The 20,992-nt window shown below is 43.1% G+C and overlaps 1 protein-coding gene across 1 annotated transcript in view; it reads right to left on the reverse strand.

Moving 5' to 3' along the window:
* Positions 1-931: 931 nt before the first annotated feature.
* The window catches only part of LOC141058203 (mucin-5B-like), a 90,150-nt gene continuing 70,089 nt past the window's right edge, over positions 932-20,992 (reverse strand). Inside the window, exons 21-24 of the mRNA XM_073554350.1 lie at positions 9,961-10,533; positions 9,119-9,139; positions 6,939-7,047; positions 932-1,251 (exon numbers count right to left, since the gene is read on the reverse strand). Of these exons, the coding sequence (XP_073410451.1) occupies positions 1,080-1,251; positions 6,939-7,047; positions 9,119-9,139; positions 9,961-10,533 (875 nt within the window). The 3' untranslated portion in view covers positions 932-1,079. The remainder of the gene's footprint in view (positions 1,252-6,938; positions 7,048-9,118; positions 9,140-9,960; positions 10,534-20,992) is intronic.

Below are 20,992 nucleotides of genomic sequence, written 5' to 3' on the forward strand. Positions count from 1 at the left end.
GGGCAAGTGGGAAGAGCTGGGCAAAGCACCAGAATTGGTGTATCTAATAAATGTGTCTTTTCTGGGCAGCTGTGGGCTGCTATTTTTAGGCTGGGGGGCCAATATAAATGGCCCCTTACCAGCCTAAGAATTCCAACTCCCAGCTGTCTGCTTTAGCAAGGCTGGTTGTCAAAAATGGGGGTAACCCCACACCGTCTTTTTAAATTATTTATTTAAATAATTAAAAAAACAGTGTTGGGACCCCTCTGTTCTTGATTACTCGCCTTACTGAAGCTGACAACTGTGGGTTGTAGTCCCCAGCTGTGACTTTTGTCTGGCTGGATAGCAAAAATACAGGGGAACCCACTCCGTTTTTTGTATTCATTATTTATTTACAGTGCAACAGCGGCGGATGAATGCTCCCATCCGCCGCTCTGCTCTCACTGTTATTAGCGGCAGCAAGTGTCAGAAGATGGGATCAGTAGTCCCATCTGCTGCCACCAGTAACCGGAGGTAACGTTTATATCTCTGATCACAGCTGAGCGCTCGCGCTCTCTTTTGACAGCGTGGGAACCGCGGCTCTCTGACTAGTTGGGATAATTTTACCGCCGATCAGAAGCGGTGTTTGCCGTGCTGCCATGCACATGACAGTCTGACAAAAACCCGGTGTTCAGGCAGCCGAACTCGAACAGTAACAAGACCGTGTTCGGTGTCCGTGCTCAAGCAGTAGGTGTTCGGTACGGATGCCGAACTTTACTGTTCAAGTTTGCCCATATCTAGCAACCACCTATCTCTTGGCTGGTTATAGGCAAACTTAACTCCTATTATACTGTGCATATGCCATAATTAGCTGACATGGAAATAGTCCTTTATACAGTCACGTACAATTTTTTGGACCCTTCATGTTTCATATTGAAGAAATTACCATAATCAAAATATCCTCTGACAATCTGCAAGAGTTTATTTGCCTTATTATATTAGCTAGACATATAGCCCTGTATTATATTAGAGCAACATTGTTGGATACATGTAATACAGCAAATATTTTTTATGAATGCTATCTGGAAACTAAAGAAAACTTGGTCAAATATTTGGAGTCATCAGTTTTCCTTATGACAGGTTATGGTCACACAAGAACATTTTTTGATTTCTTGGTAAGTGTAAGGCTTCATACTTCCATCAGGGCAAGTGAGATCAACTGTTCTTGAGCTTCTCTCTGTATCGATACAGCAAACACACTTTCGGCTCATACTGTTTGAATCATGGGAATACCTGGAATAAACATAATTATAGAAAAATATAGTTTGGTATTTTAAATGCTAAACACTATTAGAACTGTTATCATTTGCAATATTTATTGTGATATAATATATGTTCTGTAGGGTGGATTCACATTGGTCATCTCTGACTTATTTATTGCAAAATCCATATGTCTTATATGTGGATTTTATTTCAGATTTGCCTTGAAGATGCAGTACAAATACTATGGATAAATCTGCATCGATTCTGCTGCACGTTCACAGTCAGTCCACATAAAAATGTCTATGTGTGAGATAGGCAAATTTGTTAGAACTATTATTGTTAGAACTGGTTATATGATCACTTACAGTAATGTTATACACATTCCATTTTCCTGTTTTCTGTGATAGTTATATTTCTATACCCTGATTATTTATTTTTGTCTTAATGACTATTAATTATGGAAAATCATGCTGTCTTTATATCTGAACACTCTGCCCATTTTTTCTGATTTTATGGGGATTTTTTTAGGGTTTTTGTCTTTTGTAGTTGTGTTTTTCCTGTATGTTATTGAAGATGTACGTTAATATGATTTTGGTATAATGACTTTTGCAATTTACTACATAATATTTGGTGGTTAGTTGCAGGGCCGTTTTTAGGGGGGGACAGGGGGTGCGATCGCCCGGGGCGCAACCCAGCCAGGGGGCGCCTGCCTAGTGCCTAGCTGTCTGTGTGTGGTGGGATTCAGCAGGTTCTCCCCGTTTTGGTGGAACCGGTTGTTAAAATTGCAGCCGGTTCCCCGAACCGGGGAGATTCAGAGGCACGATCCGGTACTGTGCGGCCGTGCGCTCTGTTCTGTGACGCGGCCATCAGCATACAGCCGCCCGCGTCACAGTGTATCGTGCAGGGAGCTGTGAACGGCCGTCACCTTGACAGCTGTGCAGCTCCCTCCCTACTTCCGGGTCAGGTGTCAGGCCTGCGCGATGACGTCATCACGAAGACGCCGACATGTACCTGGACGCTGGCTGCAGAGAGGCGCTGCTGGGGAGCGGCTGTGAGGTAAGAATGGGAAACTTTTTTTTTTTTAATGAATTCAGTGGATGAGGGGGCTGTACATGGAGGGGGGTGAATGGGGCTGAGCCTGTACATGATGGAGGGGGGTGAATATTGCTGCACATGATGGAGGGGGGTGCGGGGGCTGAACCTGTACATGATGGAGGGGGGTGAATATGCTGCACATGATGAAGGGGGGTGAATGGGGCTGAACCTGTACATGATGGAGGGGGGTGAATATGCTGCACATGATGGAGGGGGGGTGAATGGGGCTGAGCCTGTACATGATGGAGGGGGGTGAATATGCTGCACATGATGGAGGGGGGGTGAATGGGGCTGAGCCTGTACATGATGGAGGGGGGTGCATATGGCTGCATATGATGGAGAGGGGTACAGGGGGCTGAGCCTGTACATGATGGAGGGGGGTGCGGGGGCTGTACATGATGGAGTGCGACTGCACTTGATGATGGGGGATAAGGGGGATTGCACATGATGAAGGGGAACTGCACAGGATGAATTGGGGGTAAGGGGGACTGCACAGGATGAATTGGGGGTAAGGGGGACTGCACATGAATTGGGTAAAGGGGACTGCACATGATGTGGGGGTAAGAGTGACTGCACATGATGAAGTTGGGGTAAGGGAGATTGCACATGATGAAATGGAAGGGGGATAGGGGGCTGCAAATGATGAAGGGGCACTGCAGATTAAGTGAGGGGTGATAGGGGACTGCAACGGATGAAGGGGACTTCAAATTAAAGTGGGGGACTGCAAATGATGATGTGGGGGAGAGGACGGGGGACTGCAAATGATGAATTCAGTGTGAGTGATGGGGAACAGCAATTTAATTGAAGGTGGGGATGAGGAGAGTGAATGATAAATTGAAGGTGGGGGAGAGGAGAGCAAATGATCTATCTGGAGAACAAATAAAGAATTTTGAGTGTGGGGGAGTAAGTGATGTATTGAATGTGGGGTAGAGCAGTTGATAATGAATAGAGGGTGGGAGAGAAAGACATGACAATGAATTGAGGCAGGAGGGGCATGTAAATATAATGAATCGGTGTTAGGGTTAGAGCGGGAGGTACATAGTGGGGAGGTGTTGAGGTTGAAGTGCCTGGTAATGAATTGGGGGAAAGAGTACAGGTGCTAATTTATATATTAAATGGGGAAAGTGACATTTATAGTTAGTGGGTGCACAGTGGTGGATTATAATTTATATTTGTAATGGTTGGTTGCATAATAACCAATTATGTATTAATGGTGGGTGCACATCTGTATTCAGATGTGTAGAAGGGAAAAAGTGGGGAATGTGCTCTGGAAGCCGTGCTCTAGGTAACTGTGTTATTTCATGCAGAGACGAGTCTTGGCTGGAAGAAGTGATGGCGGTCTGTGCTGGATGAAAAAGAAAAGCAAAGATGAAGGACTTCAGCTAGAGACGTCACTGGTGAGTCAGTGTGTTACCTGCACACTGACAGTAAGTATGGAGTTCCTGTATACAATTGCACTTAGTATTGTGTTTTTAATTAATGATCAGTATTGTAGTATTCAGTCACTATCTGGTGGTAATATGTGGTCTGGTCATGGTGTGGCGCTATTTGTTTCTTGTATGTGGTCTTAATTGGTGACTATGTGGTGGTAATATGTGGTCTGGTCAAGGTGTGACGATATTTGTCCTGGTATTCAGCATGTTAATGTTCGGGGGGGGCGCTTTTTCAATGTTCACCCTGTTGGCAAAATTCCCTAGAAACTGCCCTGGTTAGTTGTAGTTCTAATTGTCAAGTATGAGGAAAGTATGAGGAATATTCCGAGAATGAAAAAAGACATTTCAAACACTTATGAGAATATGCAGTGTTAAATAAAATGTAAATGGAATAAAAAATGTAATAAACTGCAAATAAACTTCTTTGCTGTGTCTCAGTGTGTCGGCTTACCTATAAAATCTGTTGTTATAAATTTTATTGATTGAACTGTATACCTACTTTTGGGCCATACTGTAGTTAGTTTTACTTGTTTTTATAAGGATGAATTAAAATTTTGTGTTTTGTAATAGCGATAAGTGATTTGTTTTGCAGTATCCTGGTCCAGCGGCTACAATAGTATTCTGTAGCAATCAGAGAGGAGTCCCTACATGTTGGCAACCTGTAGGCCTCATCAGAATAATGGACCCTGCGTTATGTCACATATGCATCACTTTGCAAAGTTAATGTTGCACAGAGCCCAAAATTGAGAACAAGCACAAGGGATTCTGACACATAACAGAGTGTTCGTAAGGCCCCTCTCTTGGAGCCATGGGATACTGATATGGCTGCTGGACAAGGGTCTTGTGAATCAATTTGCTTGTGCCTAAGATTGTGCTTTCAACATATTTTAGCTAATATGTGATAGGAATGCATAAGTATTCCAATGCCCTATATGTTAAATTCATAAGTTAAAATATATTAGTCAAAACATTTGAAAAAGTTATTGATGAAAAAATCAAACAAGTCAATGAAAATTGCTTTGTTCAATTAATTATATCAAAACTCTACATAGTTGGTACCCTTGTAAATGTATCAACGGCTAATGTAAAATAGAATATTTCTTATAACACAGTGAATTAATCCATATATTACACATGATGACTGAGAAATCTTTGGAGAAGGACATTATGGTCAGAAGAATAGAAGGAACAAGGTAAAGACGGAGATCAGCAACACAATGACTTGATAAAATGACGATAATGGCAGAGAAGACCCTGATGGACCTATCTAGACCTGCACAAGAATGATCTTTCTACAGAGCATTCATCCATCAAGTCGTCATGGCTCGAGATAGGGACAATGCAGTTAAAAAAAATAACATATGCTATATGTGGTCTAAAATGTGCCTACTGATAAAACAACTTATCACAAAAGAAAAATCATTTGTACAGCTTCAATGCTGCTTAGATAATAAAGGGGTCATGCCGCATGGGCAGTATCATGTTGTGCTTGGCTGTCTTGGGCAGAGGTGAGGATCCCAGTGATCAAACACTAATGACCTTTACAGATGTCAATATTTTGTGCCCTGCTTTAAATTGGGTAGCAGTAAATTCTGTGGGCAACCGTATCTAGCATACTTGAAATATTCATAAGCTAATATAGGTTAACCAGAAGCATATCTAGGGGTTAACAGCAGGGGCATGTGCCCTGGGCTCAGCTGGCAGGGGGGCACAGTCGGGCCACCTAATGTGGCATTCCACAGTGTCTCCCCCGGTGGCTGCATTCTGCCACCCCCTGGACTGGAAGTCAGCTGTTCTCTGTGCTGGCTGTGAACAGGGGATGTGAGAGGAGACAGTATGAGGAGGGAGGGGAACAGAATGGGGGTAGAAAAGTGAGTTGGCACAGAATATAGAATGAGTAATGGGATCATAGCATGGGGGGACAATGTAAGGACACAGTCAGGAGGGGACAGTATACCAAGGAGGGGGAGTGTGAAGAGGGGGCACAGTATAGAGACTGAGCCCTATGGGGGAGGGACACTGTGTGATAGGACAGTGTGAAGAGGAGGGAGGGGCCAGTATGGAAAGGAGAGGACAATGGGAGAATATGTACCATAAGAGGGACAGTTTGGGGGTCATATTTTCTGTAGGGAATATAGTGAGGGGCAATTATTTATTCAAGGGCTCAGTGTAGGGCATATATTTTTTATTCAGGAGTATTATAATTACACTGCTATCTTTAAGGGCATCTTGTTGAGATGTGCTGCAGAAGACCGGAGAAGATGGAAGTCTGCAGAAACAAGCTCTGTATGAGAAAACTCGTGCAGTCTGGACAAGATAAAGAAAAGAAAGAGAATGACCTGGATGTAAATATTATTTGTGATACTGACTAATTCTCATATTTTAATTTATGTTAGGAGCATTAAACAGGTTGTCCAGGTTTGTGACGAGTCTGCAGTCATTCTATATGACTGCAGATTTCTGATTTTTCAGTGTTGCCTGCATGCTGTTAGGATTCTCTGGTGGTGGCGATTTGCATACATGTCGCCACATGCTGACTAGACACGTATGGCCTCACTCAATAAAAAATGAAATGAGCGAGTCCGGGCATGTCTAGTCGGAATGTGGTCAGAAGTTACAAATCACATGTATGTGCTGACATGACTGTCCACTCTTGCCACCGGCAAGGGAGATTCCTAAAAGTGTGCAGGGCACTCGTTGTGAGAATTGTCACAACGAATGTCAGGATTCAGTTCACTGTCAGGATTCAGCTCTGCAGGTTCCATCAGTCATCACGTGGCCGCTTCACTCATATGCAATTTTTATATTTACGGTCCTGTGACAATGAGCTTCTCTTCCTGCTTCTCTCAGTTATTCAATGAACATTGAGATCTTTCCGAAGAGCAGCTCGTGGGCACATGACTGAGTGAGCAAATCACATATGTGCTTGGGGAGGGGGAGGCGACAAACTAAATTCTTGCCCCGAGTGCAAAAAAACCTAGATACACCTCTGAGGTTACCCCATTCCAACTTACTTGATTTAAGGGAAGTTTTATGATATCTCTTACAGTAAATCTCTTTATATATGTTTGATACCTTCATAAAGCTTTACTGTATTTTGGAATTGTTATACAAAGTTATCTATAATTACTATAATATACTAAGGATAAAGTAATGAGAAGGGGGCTTACACATTGCCTGATTACTTACAATGAAGATGTATCACAGCGGCCGGCACAATAATGCAGAGATACAGCCTGCAGTGTACTGCAATAACCTCTTGTTATATTGATAAGATATGACATCATGAGACAGTTCTCTAGGCAAATGGAAACAAAATATCAATTCAAAATACATTATTATTTAAATAAGATTTTCTGGTTTTATGTGTTATGATAGTTTATCAACTCACTCGGGAAAATAGGTAACACACTCAAACTGCAACTGACCCTGCCGGTTCCTGTACAGACTAGAGATCCTGTACCCACAGTCAATAGTGATAACTGCATGAGCAGAGAAAGCCCTAACCACAAACACAAACAAGGACAGATGGCAACTTGGACCTATGCTACCTGTTACATTCCTCCTAAAGAACCATAAAGCAGAGTAGAGTGAAAATTACCTACAGTAAGGGAAAGTGTGCTGGAATAGAAAAAGATTCAGAGTGAGTAAAGCAAACCACAAAATACCAAATAAAGGATTAAGTACATACTGACAGTGAATATGCTACCTAATTCCTAAAGGAAAAAGAAGATAGGTGCAGGGTAAAGAACATAAACAGCAGAAAGATAAACTCAAGCTGACCTTTCACTGGCTTGCATAAACTAAACCAGTATAAGGTACGATACAAATGAGACTACCACTTTGTTGTCCTTTCTTTTTTCCTTCCTTCCCTTTACCTCTCACCTTCCCCCCCTTCCCCCCTTCTTTCCTCCCCCTTATTTTCCCAATGTATTGAAAAACCAATAAAAGTTTTTAAAAAACAAATGAGACTACCACCAGCAGGAAATATCAGCAAGGGGAATGTATACAAAGCCCCACCCAAAAGGTGATAGTGCAGACAAATGGGTAAATGTAAACACCTGTTACTCTAAAAAGACTAAGCAAGGATTGCAGAAACTAAACACCAGGAGAAAAGGTGTGTCTACTGTGGCTTGATGGATGAAGAAGCTGACCACAAAGAACAGGCTCAAGGGTGCAAACCTAGACGCATTACATTATGTAACTTAAAGGGATATTCCCATCTCCAAGGTCCTATACCAATATGTAGTAAGTGTAATAAAAATAATAGCAAATAACTCCAATTAGAAATGTAGTTTAGTTTTTTTATTCGCGATGTCTCCAGGACCTTAAGTATCCATGCTTACGTCCACTGATGAAGTGACAGTTAGTTAGCTAGTTGCTAGTGGTCATAACCAGGGACACTTAAGGTCCTGCAATGTCATGTCTGCACATGAGTAAAGAGACATAGTGAATCAAAAAATCTATACTCTCCCAGGGCTCATGTGAGTTTGTCATATCACGCGAGCTTAGTGTCCAATCAGTGCCAGCTTCAGGTTCCCCGACTTCAGACGAATCGAATATCAACACAAAGTAAGGGCTGTGGCTTCTCTCACTATCTGTTAATGTTTGGGTGCAGGGCTCGCTTTTCAAAACAACCTAATGGGCGCTCTGGGTGTGTGGATGCCAACACTACTGGAACAGCGTCAGCACCCGAGGTAAGTATGTCTTTTTATTTTAATAGGAGAAAACGCCCTGACTGAGACGGGGTTGTCCGAGTAGTGAACAATTCCTTTAGTGATGTGTGACAATCATGCAATCATGCTGCACACAACACACGTCATTGATGCAAAACTATTCTGAATATGCTTTTCAGTTTTGACAAACATCTATAAAAAGGAGCATGGATAAGAGGAGTTTTAAAATTCACCAATTGCATTATTGATGTTTAACATTATTGTATTGCACAATGCATAAATACAAAAGACAAGGTAGTGTAAGAAAACGGCACTTGTTTGCACCTTTATCACACGTATGTGCCATTTTGATAAATCCCTCTGTATTTTTAACATCTGATCAAATTATGCATTTATCAGATTTGATAAATTTTCCATACTGTGTTTAATGAGGAATGTCCTTTGTGATAAATATGTAATTATTTACCTGGTGTAAATTACCCTGTTTTACTGAGACTAGTGTTGTTTAGATTTTTTTTACATATAAGAAATCAGGGTCAAAGTCTTGGGAATAAGAAGAAACAAGAAAAATAATGCTAGAGGTGTTTGCACCAGACAAAGAGATACACATATGTGGGAAACGACAAGCAACAGGTCCTCTTTAAAAGTGCAATACTTAACAATGTAATTTATATCAACTTAAAAAATACTCACCTTCTTTTGTCACAAAATCATCTAGAAATAAAATTACAAAATATCAGGCATTTTTTATGATTGAAATACAATTTTTTTTTGTTTTGCAAATTCATATGTTGATATTTTTTGCCATTCCCTCAACTTTTTCTATCTATTAATAGAAAAATTATAATTGGTAGAGATATTATAGCATATTCAGTATACCAAACTTACTTGACTATTCAAAAATAATTCAAACCATGTCATAATTGCAATCAAATAATTGCTACAATCAACTATCAAACTTAAAAAATGAGTTTCTAAAAGATTTAGGGGCCGATTAGTCAAAACATTTGTGCCAAAAAATCTGCACAAAACACTGAAACAAATAAATATTTTTTGCACAAAACAGCGATACGTAAAAACTTTACAACTTTTTGCAATTTTTACGCCAATTTTGGGAAGCTCCACCAAAATGCTAGGAGCTGAGAAAGAATCAGAGTGGGCATTTCTTATGCAGCACACAAATTGCAGATGGATGACATCCATGTTCTGTCTTTGAGTTTTACAAACCTATGAATTTATAAGGGTGAAAATGAGTTGTGACTCATATCAAAAACTGACTTGTCCCTGTGAGTTTTTGTAGGCACATGCCCCACAAAAAACATACACGTGAACAGCTCCATAGACTATAATTGGTATGCGGTCTAGGCATGAAAAAAATGGATAGAACGCCAACAGGAGAAATGGACATCGAATGAGCTCTAAAAGAGGGAAGTAGGGAGCAAAAATACAGAAACAAAAAATCAACATTTGGAAAAGGGTGGTCTTCATGAGGCAAATACTAATATAGTAGAAATGAAGACTTAACATTTACTCACTGGAAGTTATTGGATGAGTTTCTTCTGATTTTTGCAGAGTTGACATTTGTCCAGTTGATGTAGAGAGAAGTGTTTGTGGTGTGGATTTTGTCGTAGAAGTGGAAGTATTTAACTTGGTTATGTTTGATGTTAAAAACAAATCGGAGTTTAGGCGGGGAGTTGTACTAGTTACTTTAGTTCTAAAAGTTGTAGACTCCTTAGTATATGGTGGAGAGATTGTAGATTTAGAAGTATCAAATTGCAAAGTAATTTGAGGTTTTGTTTTAGAGAAGACTGTTTGTACTGTGGTTGTCCTTGATGTTGAAAACAAATCGGAGTATAGGAGGGGAGTGGTACTTGTCACTTCAGTTTTCAAAGTTGTGGATTCTTTAAAATATGGCGATGAGATTTGAGAAGTTGATTTTAACTGAATCGAAGTTTTGGATAGAAAAGTACTTTGTTTATTAGTAACAGACAGACTTGATGTTGCTGTTGAGGCGTTAGTATAAGGTAAAGTCCTATGTGTATATTTGGATAGATATGTCTCTGTCATTTTAGAAGTGAATGTAGTAAGTTTTGGGGTAACAGGCAATTCTATGAAAGAAAAAATATACAAAATGGTAAATGTCTTTTAAATTTAAGAACATTGCAATATACATAATAAACTATAATTAATTTAGAATGTTATGACTGTCGAGCCCTTTTTAGGTCTTAGTTTATCTCTTTAGCGTTCAGAGTTTTAATTTGGTCAAACTCATACAAATTCCCTATATCAACAAATATCAAAATCCTAATATCGCAGCTACCTGCAGATACAAGCAGAAGAAGCATAAGAGCATTGTGCAAACTGTGTTATGACAGAATTTGATGTATGGTATATCAGTCTATTGTTAAATTCTCAAGTCTCTCTAGAAGTGTCTGCAGTAGGACAACATATTATGTTTTAAGTGTAAACCTCTGTAGAGGATTTGTGTTTTCCCCTTTGAAAAATTTTTTGGGTACAAGCTTCAATAGTTATTAAAAAAAGCAAAAGAGACTATTACCTACCTCCCTGAGTCCAGCTACAATTCTCTGCCACTGTCCCAGTTTCCATTTATTTTTGTGCAACTCTGATATCACAATTATGCAAATTGTCTCTTCAGAGAGGAAGAGGACTAGAACTCTAGTTTTATACTAAGTCATGTAACTAGGCTCGTTAAAGGGTCAACATTGACTTTTAGGATTGTTACCTCCAATAGGTGGCACTAGAGTTCTAGTCCTCTTCCTCTCTGAAGAGACAATTTGCATAATTAGCATATTTCCCAGAGGAGCATTGCGGCTTTAAGTCTCCTCACCTCGACATGCTTAGCATGTCATTCTCCGCAAGGAGAAATGATACTTCTTGGATATCTGATATCACATTAACAGTGCTGTCGTCACATCAACAATGCTGTAGCCAATCAATGAGCTCAGCGTTTTGTGCAGTACATAAGCAGAGCTGCTGAGCTCAGTGAAAATCTGCAACCCTGTTGTCATGATGTCCGAGTTTCAAACAAATAACAAAGATCAAGCCAGTATCATAGACTCAGCACTGGACCAGGGAAGGGTTTTTGATACCTATTCTGTTTTTTCTTTAACTACAGGGGTGTGAAAAAGTGTTTGCCCCCTTTTTGATTTACTATTCTTTAACAAGTTTGTCACACATAATTGTTTCAGATCACCAAACAAATTTAAATATTAGCGAAAGATAACACAAGTAAACGCAAAATGCAGTTTATAAATGAAGGTCTTTATTATTAAGGGAAAAAGAAGTCCAAACCTAACGCGCTCTGTGTGAAAAAGTGGTTGCCCCCCCTTTAAAACATAAATTAACTGTGGTTTATCGCTAGAGATGAGCGAATTTGATCAGAAAATGTTCGCCAATCTCAAATTCAGCACTAACGTTGCACATTCGGATCCATGTTCAGATTCACAAGCTTTTTTCCTAAAAATTTGCAAAAGTTGGCCGAACATCGGTAAGTTCACTTAGGGCTCTTTCAGACATCAGTGTTTCCGGTAGCAGCACGGCATGCAAAATGTCCCGGACAGGTGCACACTGATGAAACAAGGATGACATCAGTGTGACACGTATCAGTGCCTGGGAATCAGCGGTACTGTTGACGATGTTCCCAGGTGCTGGGTACTGAAGTGAAGACAGCTGACATCACTGGCCCCTGCACGTCCTATGATCAGCGTTAACAGGAGACAATGTTGAAAGTTGTATTCAACTGTTAACAGCAAAAGTAGGCGGCGGATGATGGGAGTTTTCATCAGTGGTCGACCTGCACTATAAATAAATAATTTTAAAAAATGACGTGAGGTTCCCATGTATTATTGATAACCAGACAGGCAAAACTGACAGCTGCAAGCTACAACTCTCAGTTGTCAGCTTCAGCAAGGCTGGTTAGCAAAAATAGAGGAGTCCCTAAGCTGTATTTTTAAATCATTTAAATAAATAATTTAAAAAAACGGTGTGAGGTCCCCCCATTTTTGACAATCAGCCAAGCTAAAGTAGACAGCTGAGGCTGCCATATTTGGACTGGTAAGGGGACATGGAAATTTCCTCCTAGCCTAAAAATAGCAGGCCACAGCTGCTCCAGGAAAGGCATATTTATTACATGCGCCAATTCTGAACCCCACTTGCCACCACCACAGGCAAGTTGGAAGAGCAGGGCAAAGTGTCAGAATTGGCACATCTAATAGATGAGCCTTTTCTGGGAGGCTGTGGGCTGCTATTTTCAGGCTGGGGGACAATATCCATGGCCCTTTACCAGCCTGAGAATACCAGCCCTCAGCTGTCAGCTTTAGCTTGGCTGGTTGTCAAAAGTGGGGAGAATTCTATGTAATTTTTTTAAATGATGCATTTAAATAGTTAAAAAAAACAATGTGGGTAACCCCTCTATTCTTGATAACCAGCCTTGCTAATGCTGACAGTGGAGAGTTGCAGCTCACAGCTGTCAGTTTTGCCTTGCTCATTATCAAAGATAAAGGGGAACCCACATGAATATTATTTTAATCAATTATTCATAGCGCAATTTTTGGCCCCAATGAAGGTGCTGTCTATGCGTTTGGTTTGGCCACTCATTGAAGTCAATGAGGTTTGGGTATATTCGTCTAACCATTCTGCGAACAAGTTCAGTGAACATCGGGATATTCCTAGATCTGATCCGTACTGAACCTTGAATGGTTTTCTCATCTCTATTTATCACATTTTTGGAAAGATGAGTTCAAATTCCCTAGCCAGGCCCAGGCATGATTACTACCACACTTGTTCTCAATCAATAAGTAACTTAAATGGGACCTGCCTAACAAAGTGAAGTAGACCAAAAGATCCTCAAAAGCTAGACGTCATGCTGCGATCTAAAGAAATTCTGAAACAAATGAGAAACAAAGTAACTGAGATCTATTAGTCTGGAAAAGTTATAAAGCTGTTTCTAAAGCTTTATGACTCCAGCGAACCAAAGTGAAAGCCATTATCCACAAACAGCAAAACATGGAACAGTGGTAAGCCTTCGTAGGAGTGGCCAGCTGACCAAAATTATCCCAAGAGAGCAGCTACGACTCATCCAAGAGGTCACAAAAGACCCCACAACAACATCCAAAAGATCTGCAGGCCTCACTTGCTTCAGTTAAAGTCAGTGTTCCTGACTCAACCATAAGAAAGAAGCTGGGCAAAAATGGCCCGCATGGCAGAGTTCCACGATGAAAACCACTGCAGAGCAATAAGAAGATAAAAGCTCATCTCAGTTATGCCAGAAAACATCTTGATGATACCTAAGACTATTTGGAGAATACTCTGTGGACTGACAAGACAAAAGATGAACATCATACCAACAGTAAAACATGGTGGTGGTAGTGTAATGGCCTGGGGCTGTTTTGCTGCTTCAGGTCCTGGAAGACTTGGCGTGGTAAATGGAACCATGAATTCTGCTGTCTACCAAAAAATCCTAATCCTACAGGAGAATGTCCGGCCATCTCTTCATGACCTCAAGCTGACGTGGACATGGGTTATGCAGCAGGACAATGATTCAAAGCACAACAGCAAGTCCACCTCTGAATGGCTTAAGAAAACAAAATTAAGAAAAAAGGCGATTCATGCTTGAAAACCCTCCAATGTGGCTGAATTACAATTCTGCAAAGATGAGTGGGCCAAAACTCCTCCAGAGCATTGTAAAAGACTCGTTGTCAGTTATCGCAAATGCCTGATTGCAGTTGTTGCTGCTAAGTGTGGCCCAATCAGTTATTAGGTTTAGGGGGAAATCACTTTTTCACACAGGACCCTATAGGTTTGGATTTCTTTTTCCCTTAATAATGAAGACCTTTATTTATAAACTACATTTTGTGTTTAATTGTGTCATCTTTGTCTAATATTTAAATTTGTTTGGTGATCTGAAACATTTAAGTGTGACAAACATGCAAAAGAATAGGAAATCAGGAAAGGAGCAAGCACTTTTTCATGCAACTGCAACAGAGATTATCCCAGATGTTTTCAGAAAGGAGACAGCCCCTTTACCATATTATTAAGCATAGTATTCACATTTATTTGAGAGTGCCTGAAGTGTGTTAGATGTTCATTAAAGGGGTATCCCATAAACAACTTTTTACCTACAAGATAGGTGATAAATATTCGCTAGGTTTTTATCTGCTGGGACCCCACTGTTTTAGAGACCAGGGGATACCAAAGTCTCCTGATAGAATAAGTAAGTGTCATGTTTATACCTTCTACTTAACAAAGAAACATAATATGAAATATTCCTAATTATAAATGGAGGGTCCTTCTCATTTTGCTGGTTGCTTGCATTAAAGATATAATATAGTATGTGGTGTGACAGGTGAACGCGTGGTTAATGGGAGATATGTCACATGGAGGGATGCTCCCTGCGATGCAACCCGGAGTATTTTGCCTATAGTGTACATGAGCACTAAAGATGTCATTTAGTGCACTGGGTGCGGACTGTACTCCGTTTTGCCTGAAGATATGTGTATCTTCAGGACATGTGGTGAAGTCCTGACCATGTGACCAGCTCATGTGATCCATACCTCACCTATGGGTGTGGTTACAGGGCTATGTAATTAAGGTGTTTGGCACATGTGAGAGAGACTGTGAGGAGGTCTGGCAGAGTGTGGACAGACTTCCATGTGTCCAGGTGCGACACTACAGAGAGTGGTCTGTGTTCCAAGGAAGGAGAAGCCTTCCTGTGTCTGCGGCTGCAGATAGAGCACTGCTCTGGACATTGCCCTGACCTGTGTGCACAGGACCTGAGGGAACACAGCCCAGCTAAGGACTGTTTATGTGCTGTCTCTGGTTTATGGAGTAATAAACCATGTGAAATTTTAAAGGAACGTGCCTCATGTTTGACTCCCGCCGCACCTAAGCGAGTCCGAATCCTTACAATTGGTGACAGACTGCGGGCAGCGATTCCCAGGAGCACAGACGGTATGGAAAATCGTGAGTAATACTGACCGAGGTCAGAGGAAATGACTGTATGGAGATTTGTGGGATGCCTATGAGGAGAAGAGGTACCCGAGAACCTGTGTGGCTGACACCAGCAGGTAACGGACAGGAATCCGTGTTGCACTGACCAGAGTCAGTGAGAGACTGTGCTTGTGTTTTTTTTTTCCCTTTTCCTCGCTTCTCTGCAAAAAAAAAAAAAAATCCTGAAAGTGCTTGCTGTGGCTCAGTACGCTCACGAAGGTCTCGCAGCGCGGGGACCTGATGTTTTTTCTTTTTGGGATCTCCTATTTGAGCATTGGTAGCAGACGCTGTCTGTCTACACCATCCTGCTGCAGCTTTATGGCATATGACTAAGCGGATACAGTAGTTGTGGCTTTACACAACTATTAAGGGTGAGTACCCTGTATTATGTCCTTATACCCATTATACCTGCACTGGTAAGGCCCTATGGGCGCGCTTTTGTGGTTTTTTTATCTTTGAGGGTGACAAGTGGCTTCCGGTGGATCGGCGGGTCCTCGAAGATGACGCAGCAGGAGCTGCAGAAACACCAGCAGCTGCTTGTGAGCGATGGCAGGAGCTGGGGCAGTGCCAGAAGGAATTGGTGTGGTGTCGTGCTTAAAGGGCCAGTACCAGAAAAAGGCATAAACTGTACTGTGTGAACTGTGGCCTAAGAGGTTCTGCAGGACAGACATGGGGAGATCCCGTAAAGGGGTGGAGTCCCAAAAGGGGGCGTTGGCCCAAATCGGGGAGGTAGCCCGTAAAGGGGTGGAGTCCCAAAAGGGGGCGGTGGCCCAAATCGGGGTGGTAGCCCGTAAAGGGGTGGAGTCCCCAAAGGGGGCGGTGGCCCAAATTGGGGTGGTAACCCAAAATGGGGTGGAGTCCCGGGAGGGGGCGGCAACCCAAAGCGGGGTGGTGGTCCAGAAAGGGGCCAAGTTTGAAGAAGTGACAGCACTGGGTGACTCAGTAGGTACGTCTGGAGTACCGCAGTGTATGTGCAGGTCTTTTCCAGAATGTGGAATATCCTTTCCAGGTAGTAATGACGGGCCACAGATGTGTACAGTGATGCTGCACCGGGAAGGAGCCTTTGGTCGGCTGGAATCAGAGAATCAGGTGACTCTGACAGGAACTCCTCTCACTTTCTCTCTGTCCGAGAAAAACGTCAGGGTTCGCTGTAAACACGGGGTCACGGTGAACTATGCAGTAGACAGAGTAGTGTTTGAGGGGACCAAAGGTGGTGAGTGCCAAGGGGGAGGGATACCACGGGACTTAGTCTATGCCTGGGAGAGGGGCCGGGACTTTGTTTTGTTTGATGACGTTTGGTCGGACGATGGAGATGCTTCGACTGTGGGGCCAGCGGACACTAAGATAGTGACGGCTCCTGACGTAGACAGGTCAGAGGTAGAACTGAACGGAAGGAGAAGGACATCTGCCCAACTTACGGACCTGACGTCTCGTGACATGACGGATGGTGGGCTGGGAGATGAGACGACTGTGAGTAGCTCGGTCAGTGAACCAACACTACAGTGCCCCTTCTGGCTGGATGGAGAACGGGTGATGGGATTGTTAGACCCTGGGAGTCCGGTATCTGTGCTAAAAACCACTCCTGGACGTTCTGTGTCGCCTGGGACGGTGACGAGAGTGAATGGCTTTGGTGGGGACGATAAAGAACTTTTGACAGCATACCTCTACATTGACACGACTGAGAGTTCCACGTACCATGTAGTGACAGTAGACCCAGACTTACAGTATACTATGGTAATAGGGCGGGACTTAGAAGCCCTGTGGGACTGTGGGACTGGTGGACAAAAGGAGAAGTGTCTGTTGATATAATGTGTATGGGAGGTAATGGTGTGAAAAGTCCGCCTCCTAAAGTTGACAGGCCTAAGTTAAACATGACCAGAGAGAACAGTGCGTCGGCCCCACTTACAGACATGATGTCACCTGACGGGTACCAGAGAGAGACTGATAGTGGTGTGGTAATTAAAAAGAGTGGACCTGACACCCGAACAGAGAGCAACATGAACATTTCCCATGCGGTGGGGTGTGACACAGGTACCAGGCGTGACTGTAATATGTTATTGCCAGTAGCAACCACTAGGGCTGAAGACAGTGTTTGTCAGACAGAAGCACGAATCCAGTGTAATGACAGTTTGCACCAGGTAGAAGCGCACCTACGAGACTTGGAGCAAGGGCGCGAAGAGATGTGTCAGCAGCTGGCGAGGGAGTGTCTGAAGGTGGCGAGTCTGGAAGTCGCCAACTCCGCGCAGGTGGAGCGGTTGCACCACCTAGAGTCCGAGCTCTTGGCAGGCAAAGCACTGAGACAAGTGACTGAGCACAGAGTGGATGAGCTGGAGAAGGAAGTCTCTGAGCTCAGAGGTCACCTGTCAGCGTGTAAAACCATGAACAAGACCCTGTTGGAAGATATGGAGGTGCTCAGAGAGGCCCAAGAGAAGTATCAACAAGAGATTCTCAGGAGAGAGGATGAGCGTCGCTACCTGGCAGAGGAGCGAGATAAAGTTCTGCAAGAACTCAGTGGAGTAGGAAAAGGTCTTCTACGGGAGAAGTGGATGGGCGAAGACGTACAGCAGCCGTGCCCGCCTGATAGCAAGGCAGAACTGCCAAAGCCCATCTTGGAAAAGGGTCCTGAAGACTGTAAATCTCAGGAAGATGGTGAGCCAAGGGCTGCACAAGACAGTCATCCAATCGTGACAGATATCTTGAGGGAAGTGTCCGTAGGGAACCCAGAGCCATCTGTTCAGGGTGAGAGCAAGTCCACGACCTTCAAGGTTGTAATTGATGTACCAGAAGACATGCAGGAAGCCTGTGCTGAGGAAGGTGTGCATGAGGCCTTTAGGAAGGCTATAGAAGCATGTAGTGTGATCTGGGCACCAGAGACGAAGCAGCTGGTCATACTGTCATCTAAGGAAGTCACAAGGAAGCGGGTTACTATCCTGAGGGATATGCATCTACAATGCCTCCGCACAAGGCAGATGATCCTGTTGGGAAAAAAAGAAGCCGCTCGATGTCTAGAGTGTGCGAGGAAAGTTCAAAGTCAGCAGGGCATTGCAGAAGACATCATTCAAGTGCCCGGAGGTCTGGTGAGGAAAGTCATCGGAAGGTTTGGGAAAGTGATGCAGGACATGGTGAACAGGTCTGGCGTGATGAGAGTGAGGATTCCGGCTAATGACGAAACCCAGGACAAGGGTGAAGATGGGATGGTTCCATTCCTCGTTGTCGGGTCCATGGAAAGCCTTGGGAATATCCGGATGCTCCTGGAGTATCGCGTGTCATACCTGAAAGAAGTAGAGCAGCTAAGACTTGAGAGGAAGCAGATCAGTAGAGAGCTGGAGGAAATGGAAAGAAGATGGCCGCCTCCTTCAACTCGCGGTATAGAAAGGCAAAGAGGTTCACTTAAGACTGGAAGTCCTAAAGATGGAGATAAGAGAGTACATAGAGATAAATGGAAGGGCTGCTCTCGGGACCTTATAGACCTTAGGAGAAATGGCCAGCAGAGAGAGGACAGTAGGTGGCCTGATGGAAGAGGAAGTAGTGATGCCTCAGTTAGCTCAGAGCTGAGTGACCTAGGCAGGAGACCCTGTAGAAGACGTGGTGACAAAGAGTCAGTCCAGACAAGAGGTATGGGGGCAAGGGAGTCGCAACACCATACTGACCGCCGGGGATGCGGGTGGTCTGACGTGGGCCCATCTTTATCAAAGAACAAGACAGAGTCGGATAAGGGATGCCTACTGAAGAGTTCACTAGCAGGGCCTGACTTTGATAGACGATTTGACTGGCAGAGACGACCGAGAAGGATCTCTGGTCGAGTAATAGAAAGTGCCAAGCCCCACGGCTTTAGGCAGAGGAGGGGGATATGTGGTGTGACAGGTGAACGCGTGGTTAATGGGAGATATGTCACATGGAGGGATGCTCCCTGCGATGCAACCCGGAGTATTTTGCCTATAGTGTACATGAGCACTAAAGATGTCATTTAGTGCACTGGGTGCGGAATGTACTCTGTTTTGCCTGAAGATATGTGTATGTTCAGGACATGTGGTGAAGTCCTGACCATGTGACCAGCTCATGTGATCCATACCTCACCTATGGGTGTGGTTACAGGGCTATGTAATTAAGGTGTTTGGCACATGTGAGAGAGACTGTGAGGAAGTCTGGCAGAGTGTGGACAGACTTCCATGTGTCCAGGTGCGACACTACAGAGAGTGGTCTGTGTTCCAAGGAAGGAGAAGCCTTCCTGTGTCTGCGGCTGCAGATAGAGCGCTGCTCTGGACATTGCCCTGACCTGTGTGCACAGGACCTGAGGGAACACAGCCCAGCTAAGGACTGTTTATGTGCTGTCTCTGGTTTATGGAGTAATAAACCATGTGAAATTTTAAAGGAACGTGCCTCATGTTTGACTCCCGCCGCACCTAAGCGAGTCCGAATCCTTACAAGTATTATAAGACACAGTCTGCATTTCTTCTTAAGGGTAAATTCACATATAACAAAATTGTTACAGAAATGAAAGAAAACGTCCCATTTAAAGATGAGTCGATCAGGTAAAATTTAAATTTTCCAGATCGCACGATTTTTACCAGGAAATTTAATGTCCCTTATTATGCTCTTGGTTCTTTCTATACCCCAGAGCTTAATAAATGTAATATGTAAAAAGATAAAAATCATTATACTCACCTTATTGCTCACCTCTCCTGCCCCTTCGATACTCACTATCACCCGCGCAGTCATCGTCATATCTTCTGAAGCTTACAACGTCATGATATCATAACATGGTCCATTACCTTGCACGCGCATTTGCAGAACCAGGCATCATCAGAACTGGAATTCCCAGCTCAGTGTGAGAATCTGGAAATTTTAGCACGAGTGACAGGGAATAAGAAGATGCAATGAAGACCAGATGGGTGACAGTGAGAATCGGGGAGCCTGAGAGGTGAGTGGTGAGTATAAGAATTTTTTAACCTTTTGAAGGCCCCTTACAGCTCAGAAAAATGGCATTTAGTGGGCGCCATTTTGTTGAATCAATTCCATTTGAATTTATTCACTTATTTCTAGTTCCATTCATGAGACAAGCAGTGACAATCCACTTGCACTGCACAAATAATCCCATTTACATCTATTGTTTACAGCTGAGAACCAGACCAGTGTTTAGCTCGAAACGCCTTGGAGTTTTTCCAGCATGTGCTTTGGAGTTCGCTGCTAATGTGTGTCTTTTAGTGCTGCATTTTTTATCCAAATGCTGTCCTTGAAAAAAAAACAGACAGCACTCGGCCCAATGTTATTAGATGAGGCGGCGCAGATGAACACATTTTTTTCACAAGCCAAATCTGCGCGTCAAGAAAATCACAGCATGCGCTCTTTTCTTCCGGAAATCAGATAAGACTCACCCATTCAAGTCTATAGGGCCCACTTAGCGATGCACCAGCGATCCTGACCGGGTCATATCGTTGTCGGGATCGCTGGTGTATTGCTAAGTGTGACAGTACCTTATGAGTACATAAAAAAAAAAATCAGATGTCGTACGGAGCCAAAGTCTAGTATCCGATATTTACGGACACATTTCAATTCTGT

This window comes from Dendrobates tinctorius, unplaced genomic scaffold (genome assembly GCF_039654945.1).
Source record: "Dendrobates tinctorius isolate UK_male_01 unplaced genomic scaffold, ASM3965494v1 ptg000211l, whole genome shotgun sequence".
NCBI lineage: Eukaryota > Metazoa > Chordata > Amphibia > Anura > Dendrobatidae > Dendrobates > Dendrobates tinctorius.